Here is a 10225-nt window from a genome sequence, read left to right as displayed (position 1 = left end):
TTCTTAAAGCAGACAAATATTCACATTTGAGAAGCTATAAACAGAGAATATTTGTCAATTTTCCATTTTAAAAAGTGAGTTAAATGATAATTCTATTGCCAAAAGTAGTATAAAGGTTCATTTTCTGTAGATAAATATATTGATCAAAAGCACTCTTGAAAGTACTAGAGATTAAATTGGGTTCACTAAGATGACACTGTCCACTCTTTGTTGTTCCCAACAGTAAAGTCTCCAAAAATCAGACATCGGTTAAACAATGGTGCCATCTCATATTGCATCCTGTATGTAAATAAAGTGTACGACTGATCCCTTTCACCTTTTTATACGATTTAAAATAAATAAATAATAATAAAACTCATCGGTGTCAGGTAAGTAATCTAACTTTTCCTTTTTTCGCAATATGATTGGAAAAACAAACACCTACGAATTAAATGAAAGAATATACATCTTATATTACACTGATTTTTATTGTCCTTTTGTAATATGTGATGCAACTACCATTACTTCATGGTCGAAGTTACACATTAGTTTCCCCTGATTAATGTGGAACTTGATGTGGTTGTGCGGGCTACCGGAGTGATTTTGAGCATGTTGAAAGGATCATCTACAGGTGTCAAGAAACCAAAGAAAGGGTAGAGCTTCGGTCTGCTACTAAAAAAGCCATCAGTCAGGAAATGGAATAAAGATGGTGTAGTTTCCATGAAGTTTAATCCTCTGTAGGAGCGGATCAGAGTCCTGGTACCCACGTCATAGAAGGAGACCTCTCCCTTCTCATAATCAACAAACACACCGACTGTTTGGGGTCTTTGGATCAGGTATTGTTGAAAAGAGACATTATTTAAATATGCCTCTCCCTCGTGATTGATGTACATATGAACTGCCCAGACGCCTTCATCAGGGCAGATGAAGTTTATCTTCCTGTTAACGGACCCTTTGGCCACTCCCAAGACCCAGCCTGTACTCCTACCGACCCGAACCTCGTAGTAGAACCTGCCAGAGGAAAACCCCTCTTTCCCAAGGACAAAGGGTAGCTTTTGAAATCCTTTTCCAAATAAATAATAAAGAAATGAACAACCATATGGATTAAAGTGCAGCTGTTTCCCATCCTCAGACACCTCAAGTCTGTAATGGGCTGTGGAGGGGTCCAGAGTCACATTAACCGCATCATTCTGCTGGATCCTCATCAGCCTGTCTCGAGGTGGAGGCAGAGTTTCTTGAACATACTGGCCTGTCATCATCAGTTCTTCATCTGTATCAGACTGTTCTGCGTGTCTACATGAGAGAAAAAGATCTGATGATTAGGGTTTTCAATTAAAAAATCCACAGATGTGCAAATCAATTGGATAATTTACATTTCCGACAACTGCTTCCCTTGTATATATGCATGTTGGAGCATGAAGGCAACTCATCTTTACAGTCTCACACATTTTCACTGACTCTGACTCACAATACATGGATAACTCCTTGTAGAAAATCACCAACTGAAATGGGTGTGGTTTAACCCATTGAAGCCTGGAAAGCGGATACGTCGTTTTGTAGTATTTGTATAAGCTCTCAAATACCTTTTTGAATTTCATTTCTATCTGCTACAGAGGCTGAAAAATCTATTATTTAGTAGAAGAATTGACACTTTTTTTTCCAGAATTTTTCCAGAATTTCCAGAAAATTAGAGGCTTATTTTTCAGGCCTCAATGGGTTAATAGTCTTAACAGGCATGTCATGGCACAGAGCTTCAGTGTGGTGATCTATGGCAGCAGCCAATATGATGCAATCAGCATGGATTCTTCTTCTTACTCAGCATAAATATATCTCAGGTTATATTTACACTAGCACTACGATTGTGAATTGGTCTTCAAAACTGTTGACAGCTGACTTTTATAGCTCAAAGCATGCAACAAAATATGCAGATCAGAGTATAAAGGAAACTCATCTTTACGGTCTCACACATTTTCACTAACTGATAACACTGGGATCACCAACTGAAATGGGTTCAAAGTTCAGACTGCATAAACAAATATCAGGTTATATTGACACTAGCACTCATGTGATCACGAAAACGAAAGCTTTGTGAATTGCACGTATGTTGGCAATGCACCAGTGTCAGAGTGTCAGATCACTTTGAAGAAAAAAACATTTGATTTCAACAGCAGATTTATGCATTTAAAATAGAAATTACCCATAAAACTAATCATTAAATGTATAATTAGACGACTTAATTAAACACAGGAGATACTACAGATCCTGCCAGTATCAAACACGGCACAAAGAGTTCAGCATCAGGATGTTTCGTAGACTATAGTAAACCTATTGTAACTGTAATATTTTTCACCTGGACACAAGCTGTTAAATTCTTTCAAGGTATATTTAAGATTTAAATATCAGAGCACTTCAACTTTACCTGCAGAGAAGTCTTATCTGTGTCGTGTGCGGAAGCTGATTGTAGCTCCTGAATTGACTGACTACTCCAGTATGAGTGTGTGCTCCTCCCACTAAAGGACTTGCTGGTTAAACCCGTCTGACACAGGTATTGTAATAAAGAAAAATAGGCTGTAACAGAAGCTGGTTCATTTGATTTGCTGTCATGTAAACTTCTAAAATGCCTCTGCTCATCTGATCAGTGAAAACTTTTGCTGATAGATTTTTTTTGCATTTTATTATTGCACAGAAAGACTAAGAGGGCCCACTTTTTTAATTATAATAGAACACGTGACCTATGAGCAACCTACCTGACATAGCAACAGAACTCAATGAATTTAATCTGAGGAAACAGAAGGAACAAACACCTGAGAAGCTAAGAAACTGACCTTTATTAAGCAGTATAATATATAACAGTTACATATTACACACATATCAAACACCTAGTTTTGAAGATAATTTATCAGATTTGTTCAGAGGTGGGAGGTAAAATCCATACAGCATAGAATCGCGATATTTTGCGTGGCAGTATTATATCAGATATATCAGTATTTTGGCCGTTTTTTTCCCCACAGGCCGTAGTGGGCTCACTTTTAGGAATGTACTGGAGATACTGGTATCATATGAAAATAGAAGATCTAAGCAATCTAAAGGGACTATGTGCATCAGGATATCATGTCGAAATAACGCTGCAAAGCTAGGCTTTTTTTATGTTTCATGGTGATTTTCAAAGCGGTCATATGACCTATGATGTCATGCTTTCTCAATGAAAACAGGCTCTTTGGGCTCCCACAAGTTGACTCTTATTGTGGAGAAATAAAAAGACTGAAGTGAGAAAAATAGACTGAGAATTTTCTCTTATTTGACAAAACAAATCTTGATTGAATTAAAAAAAAAATTGACACAAAATGCAGTTAAACAGTTAAATCACAATATAAAAAAGAGAGTAATATAGGCTCTGTAGTCACATAAAGGAATACAAACATAAACATATTCATATCATTTGCTCACAGGTGTAAACTGACATTCAAAGAAGTCACAATATCATTGATACTTAGCACTAAGCAGGTGGTTAGTGATGTCCGCTGTAAATATAGCACATTTATGCAGACTATGTAAACCCAGTTGATTTATAGTTTTGTCTATAAAATGACAGAAAAGCTTAAAACTACCCAACAGAACTTCATTAAGCCAAAATTAAGTTGTCTCTAGGTGGTTTGTTGGTCTAACCAACAGAACAAAGCCGAAAGTTTTACTCTAAAACAGGCAAATATTCACATCAGAAAAACTATAAAGAGAGAATATTTGGCAACTTTCCATTTTAAAAAGTGAGTTAAATGATAATTCTTAGATGGATTACGGATCAAAAGCATTCTTGAAAGTACTAAATATTAAATTGGGTTCCCTGTAATGCAGCTGTGCACTTCATATTGTTCCCAACAACAGTGATGTTTCTGAGAATAAGAATCTGGTTCAACAATGGAGCCATCTCATATTGCAATGTGTATATAAATATGATATATGACTGATCCCTTCCACCTTTTTCTACAATTTAAAATAAACTCATCACTGTCTGTCAGGTAAATAATTTTAACTGCTTTGTTTAGTTTAAATTTTGCCGTATTTTTGCAATATGATTGGAAAAACAAACACTTACGCATTCAATCTAAGAATATACAGCATATATTACAGTTTCATTGTCCTTCTGTAATGTGTGGTGTGACTTTTGTTACCTCATGGTAGAAGTTACACACTAGTTTCCACTGATTTATGTGAAACTTGTCCCGGCTACAGGAGTGATTTCCAGCATATTGTCAGGATCATCTACAGCTGTCAAGAAACCAAAGAAAGGGTAAAGCTTTGGTCTGCTTTCAACATATGCGCCAGGAGCAAAGAGATATGATTGTGTAATTTCTTTGAAGGTACATCCTGTGTAGGAGTGGATCAGAGTCCTGGCACCCACGTCATAGAAGGAGACCTCTCCCTTCTCATAATCGACAAACACACCGACTGTCTGGGGCTTTTGCCTCACGTACCGGTGACCAGAGATGTCAGTAAAACATGCCTCTCCCTCATGGTTGATGTACATATCAACTGCCCAGACTCCCACCTCAGGGCAGATGGAGTTTATCTTTTTGTTAATGGACTCTTTGGCCACTCCCAAGACCCAGCCTTTACTGTCACTGACCCGAACCTCGTAGTAGAACCTGCCAAAGGAAAACCCCTCTTTCCCGAGGACAAAGGGTTGATTTCGAAATCTTATCCAAAAGAAAAAACTTAGAGATGGTACACCTTCAAAAAATCTCAGCTGTTTCCCATCCTCAGACACTGCAAGTGTGGAATGGGCTGTGTAGCCGTCCAGCGTCACATCCACCGATTCGTTCTGCTGGATCATCATCAGCTTGTCTAGAGGTGGAGTCCACTCTTCTTCTGTATCAGACTGTTCATCAGCCTCAAAGCCATCAGATAACCTGACCTTATTAACAAGCATCATTAGCTCATAACCGAGTATCTTTTCCATTTTATCCACAGCTTTTTTCACTATCCTCACATAACTCGGCTGATTGATATCAGAGAGGTCTACTGGCTCGCTGGACTGACTCAGAGCTTTACCTATGACACTGTGTTCAGGGAAAGGGAGAACTGGACAGCTCTGCAGGAAGTGGAAGTGGTCCTCTGTTTGCAAAAGTTTCTCCATTTCTAATCTTTTTTCCCTCAGCTCAGCCACTTCTTGCTCCAGAGGTGTTGCACGGTCTTCAGCCTCCTTCTCTGCTGCTTTCTGCTTCTCCTGGATCACCTGGATCAGCTCAGCCTGGCTGCTTTGAAGAGAGACCACCGGAGCAGTGAAAACCTCAGTGATGTATGCTATCTCATTCTCTGAATCTTTCCTGCTTTGTTTGACAAAATGTTTGATATCACTTAGATTCCCAGATTTAGCGTTTTCCATTATTTTTACCTGTGACATCACAGAGTCCAGCTGGGCTTTCCTCTTTCTGAACTCCTGCTCTAATGGGACAGCTTCATGTGTTACATGTTCTTCTTTCAAGCACATGACACAAATGTACATCTGGTCTTCGTGGCAGAAGAACTCAAACATCCTATCATGCTTCTTACACACTCTGTCCTCCAGGTTTGACACAGGCTCGATCAGCTGGTGCTTCTTCAGGGTTTTGACTCTCTGATGAGGCTCCAGGTGAAGCTGGCAGTACGAGGTTAAACACACCAGACACGTCTTCTGGGCCCTGAGCTTCGGCTCAAGGCAGATGTCACAGGTCACCTCCCCTGGTGTGGCAGGTGTCTCATCTTCCCCCCTCACCCTCATGTTGTTGAAATGCTCCACCATATCTCTGAACCCTGTGTTGACCTGAAGCTGTGGTCTACTGCGGAACTTCTTGTTACAGAGGGGACACTGTATCAGGTCACTGTTGGACCAGTACCTTGTGATACAAGTCTTGCAGTAGTTGTGTCCACATGGAGTAGAGACAGGCTCAGTGAACATGTTCAGACAGATGGAACACAGGAGCTGTTCTTCACACGGGAGGCTGCTGGCTGAGGCCATGTCTACATGAGAGAAGAGGAACTGAAGATCAGATAAATGTTGAGTGAGAGTAGAGGGAGATAGAAGATGATACATCAGAAAAGTCCACAGTCTTAACCTCTGGGCCACCAGATTGTACCCCTTAAACTTATTATGTTATCATATCAACTCCATTGTAATTCTCCTAAAATGAAAACATGTACCTAGATCCAAACTAAAAGGTGATTCCTGCACTAACGGAAGTGCACACAAGCTCCAGTAAAGGCAGTGTTATGTCCTGAAATTAGATTTAAATAAATAAATCTTTTCAGGCTCACCAATTCCCACTGATGAAATGGCTGTAGTCTGTTCGACAACGCAGAACTTCAGTGTGATGATCTGTGAAGCAGCCAATATGAGTTTGGATTATTTACTCTTAAAATTAATAATGAAAGGGGAAAAGGTTTAAAGTTCATAGACAAACCATACATGTGTTTCAGTGTAATCGGCAAAAAAAACGTAGGAAGTTGTATCCGCTGGCAGTGTATCAATGTCGGAGAGGAAATAAACATAGCAGTAACACTCGCGGAAATTTAAGTTCAACAACCAACTTTATGCATGGAAAATAGAAATTATCAGTAAAATAAGGACATTTTTATGAAGTCGACGTGATTAAAAACAGGAAATACTGCAGCTGATGCCAGCGTGAATCACTGCGCAGATAGTTTAATATTGGGTCCGATCGTGAATTTATCGTTGCTTATTGTTTTTCATCTGGACACAGGCTATTAGATTATTTACATGCGATTACATATGTCAGTATCAAAGCACATGATTATTACCTGCCGAGAAGTCTGTGTTGTTTGTGGAAAGTAGTTGGCGTGCAAGGAGAAAGTTCAGTTTGGGCGTTTACTTTAATTTCTTGGGAAATGGTCACTGATGTTGCTGGATGGTAACCCCAGTTCTATGAGTACGCGCTACGCCTCTTAAAGGGGCTTCACTAGTAACCTAGAGAGACAAGGCTCCACGCCACTAAAGGTTTGCTGTTGCTAAAAACAAAAAAAGCTGCAGTTTTAAGCAACAAAATCACTGATCAAGGTTTAGGGCAAGTTTTAGGCTATAAAAGAAAAAAAAATGCTTTTGCTTAACTTATGTTGTTAGCCTAAAACTGAATTTGAATGCATGACTTGATGACAAGATGCACCTTATATGTAAGTTTGCGTTTAATATAGGCTACTGAATTTCTGGATTGCTCATTTTTCCACATTGTAACTGCTGATGTCTCACGTCTATTTGTCTGTATTCACTTTTGTCCACTTAAGAGTTCAGTTTTTCAGTATATCAGATTTGAAAACTTAGTTATGGGCTCTCCACCCTGTTGTTAGTCCATTTCAAGGCACACCAATAAGCAAAAAATGTATATATATGCAAAAATTGAGTGTTATTTCTATATTTATTACATATATTTATTATTTATTTAGATATTTCTGTATTTATTTATTCATACATTTTCATTGATTATTTAGTTATTTCCACATTTACTTTTAAATTTCCACATTTATTAATATATTTATTCATTTCGACATTTCTTCCTTTTAAAAAAAAAAAAGTATTCTTTCATATATTTCAACTTTCAAACTCCATTTTTCATCCTCCCAACATGCCACTGTCCACTCCTTCTTGAACACTGGCACCATCTCCTGGTTTGAAATATGTATTGCATCATATATATATATATATACATAATTACAGTGAACTCGGACATGTACTTCTACATTTTAGTCATAAAAAGGAGACAGAGCACTTAAACTTTACCTGACCAGATGTCTGTGTTGTCTGTTGAAATTAACGGCTAGTAAAAAATCTCCTTTTGGGCATGGATTCTCATTTCTTGAGAATGACACATGATCCCTTCCCCCCTCTTCCTGGGAAAAAGTTACTAAAGCTGATGTCAACACTTTCTTGCTTTTCCCTCAGATTTTTGCTGAAAACTATGACAACAAACAGCCAAATAAGCCAGTGTTACGGCTGCTGCCGTCATTTCATTTGCACTGCAGGTGCATGTTTGTTTTTTCTTCTATGCAGAGTGAGTGCTCCTGTCCTGATCCAAAGATCGTGTGGCTCCCGCGTCTCATTGGCTCTGCATCCCTGGCGTGGCAGCGAGTGATTGGCATTAGCGGAGGCGGGGACTACAAAAGCCGGTGACTCCAGAGGACGGGTGGAACTGCTGTCACTTACGCGCTACTTCGTTTGAGAGTGTAACATTATTCGGTGAAAGATTGGTGTTAATATTGTTAGAGTGTGTTTGTTGGCCTGCGTGCTAGAGTGTTTGTGAGAGTGCTTGTGCTCTGGGTAACCAGAGCAAGAGTGCCTGTGTTTAAGGAAGCAGTAGGGGTGAGCTGCCTTTTTCTTTAATACTGTTTTCTCCTGTTTTTGACTTAGGTTAGGGAGTTAGGATCAGTACTTGTATTTTTGTTTCTTTTCTTTTCAGTAGGGATTAGAAAGTTTCGGACCCTTGAGTTTAGATCGGTGTTTTGTTTGTTATTTTAGGCCTGGGCTCACCCTGAAGCCACGCTTCATCACCTGTAGATACCGCACCAATTCACTGTATATAATTGCACTTTTTGGTTGTTGTTAAATAAAACTGTCTTATTTTCTAAACTTATACCTTGTTTGGGTGTGGGTTATTTATGTTAGGTTCTGCTCCCTAGACGGAGCGTAACATAAATTGGGGGCTCGTCCGGGATATTCTTTGTTCCCATTTTGTCCACTGCTTGGCTGGCAGTTTTTGGTGTCCGCTAACATTAAAATGCTTTTTGACATGGACGAGTTTGCGCAATATCCTACTTTGGAGAAACTGGATCGGTGCACAAAGGCCGACTTGTTACTGGTGGCAGGATTATTTGATGTATTTGTCCCGCTAAATGCTCGTAAAGCGGAGATAAAGCAGTGTCTGTCAAAAAAACTGATGGAGAAGGGGGTGCTTACTACCGCCAAGCCTAACACGGGCAGTGCAGTGGAAAGCTCAGACGAGGAAGTGGGAGCGGAGGCTGCCACATCCACGCAGGCTTCCAGAGGCCAGGGGAAGGTAGGGACGGAGGTCCCTGCTCTCACTTCAGCCTCCGGCGCTGACCCGCTGGCGCTGCTACAGGCGGGGGTAGATCCTGAGGATCTTAAACTGGCTCTCCGCCTTAGAGAGGTAGAGCTCGAAACAAAAACCCGTGAGGTGGAGCTAATGCACTTGCGCATAAGAGCCATGGAGCTAGATCAGCCGAGGCACCCGGCTGCTTCCACCCCCGTGAGTATGCGGCTTCCCTCCACCTCTCCAGAGCAGTTTGACGTGAGTAGACACATTGCCTTAGTCCCACCTTTCAGAGAGAGTGAGGTGGATTCGTACTTTAAAGCGTTTGAACGCATTGCAGCAACATTAAAATGGCCAAAGGAAGTGTGGAGTCTGTTGTTACAATGTAAGCTGACGGGAAAAGCCCAAGAAGTATGTGCAAGCTTATCCATTGATGAAAGTTTGGATTATTACATAGTAAAGGCCACGGTATTACGTGCTTATGAATTGGTTCCGGAGGCATATCGCCAAAAGTTCCGTTCGTGTGAGAAATCTGCTAACCAAACATATGTAGAGTTTGCGAGAGAGAAATCTGTGTTATTTGATAAGTGGTGCGCCGCAAGCGAGGTGAAAACGTTCACTGAACTCCGCGAGCTGATGTTGTTGGAGGAGTTTAAAACTACCCTACCCGAGAAAATCGTGTTGTACTTGAATGAGCAGAAAGTGGAGTCTCTGTCTAAAGCTGCCGTGCTGGCAGATGAGTTTGTGTTGACTCACCGGGTTGCTTTCTCCTCTGCGCGTCGTGAAAATATTCCAGCTGGTCCTGTGGTGAGAAGTCCGAAAGTCCACTCCCTGCGTCCTCCCGCAGCTTCCACTGACAGTCGGGAATGTTTTTACTGCCATGAGAGAGGGCACCGTATCGCCGCCTGCCCAGCGCTGCAGCGCAAAGAGCACAGCCAGAGCTCCCGAAAGCCGAAAAGTGTGGGTTTTGTCCAGTCTGCTCCTGTGCCGTCTCCTGCCGATCCCCGTGAAAAAGTAACCGAGGAAGTTGATGAGGGTTACAAACCTTTCATTTTACGAGGCTCAGTCTCTCTGACAGGAGAAGATGTGGATCAGGTACCGATCACGATTCTGCGTGATACGGGAGCCAATCAGTCTCTGATGTTGCAAAATGTGTTGCCTTTCTCCGTCAATTCATTCTGTGGTTCTGATGCCCTTGTGTGGGGGGTGAA

The 10225-nt window shown here is 40.8% G+C and overlaps 1 protein-coding gene across 2 annotated transcripts; it reads right to left on the bottom strand.

Moving 5' to 3' along the window:
• Nucleotides 1-2796: 2796 nt before the first annotated feature.
• On the bottom strand, nt 2797-6863 carry LOC131960296 (E3 ubiquitin-protein ligase TRIM39-like). 2 transcript variants are annotated; one of them, XM_059325466.1, is made up of 3 exons: nt 6775-6843; nt 6271-6331; nt 2797-5976 (listed from the first exon to the last, which is right to left on the bottom strand). In XM_059325466.1, the coding sequence occupies exon 3, from the start codon at nt 5972-5974 to the stop codon at nt 4184-4186; it is 1791 nt and encodes a 596-aa protein (XP_059181449.1). In that variant the 5' UTR covers nt 5975-5976; nt 6271-6331; nt 6775-6843; the 3' UTR covers nt 2797-4183. The 2 variants fall into 2 exon arrangements, with proteins under 2 accessions (XP_059181449.1, XP_059181450.1); XM_059325467.1 differs by lacking the exon at nt 6271-6331 and having other exon boundaries at nt 6775-6863.
• Between the last annotated feature and the right edge of the window lie 3362 nt (nt 6864-10225).

This window comes from Centropristis striata, chromosome 22 (assembly GCF_030273125.1).
Source record: "Centropristis striata isolate RG_2023a ecotype Rhode Island chromosome 22, C.striata_1.0, whole genome shotgun sequence".
NCBI lineage: Eukaryota > Metazoa > Chordata > Actinopteri > Perciformes > Serranidae > Centropristis > Centropristis striata.
The sequence above is the reverse complement of the archived record's forward strand: the minus strand, read 5'-3'. Positions and strand labels throughout refer to the sequence as shown.

Excerpts from the sequence above, each read along its gene's own strand:
- LOC131960296 (XM_059325467.1), bottom strand. The coding sequence starts at position 5,974 with ATGGCCTCAGCCAGCAGCCTCCCGTGTGAAGAACAGCTCCTGTGTTCC.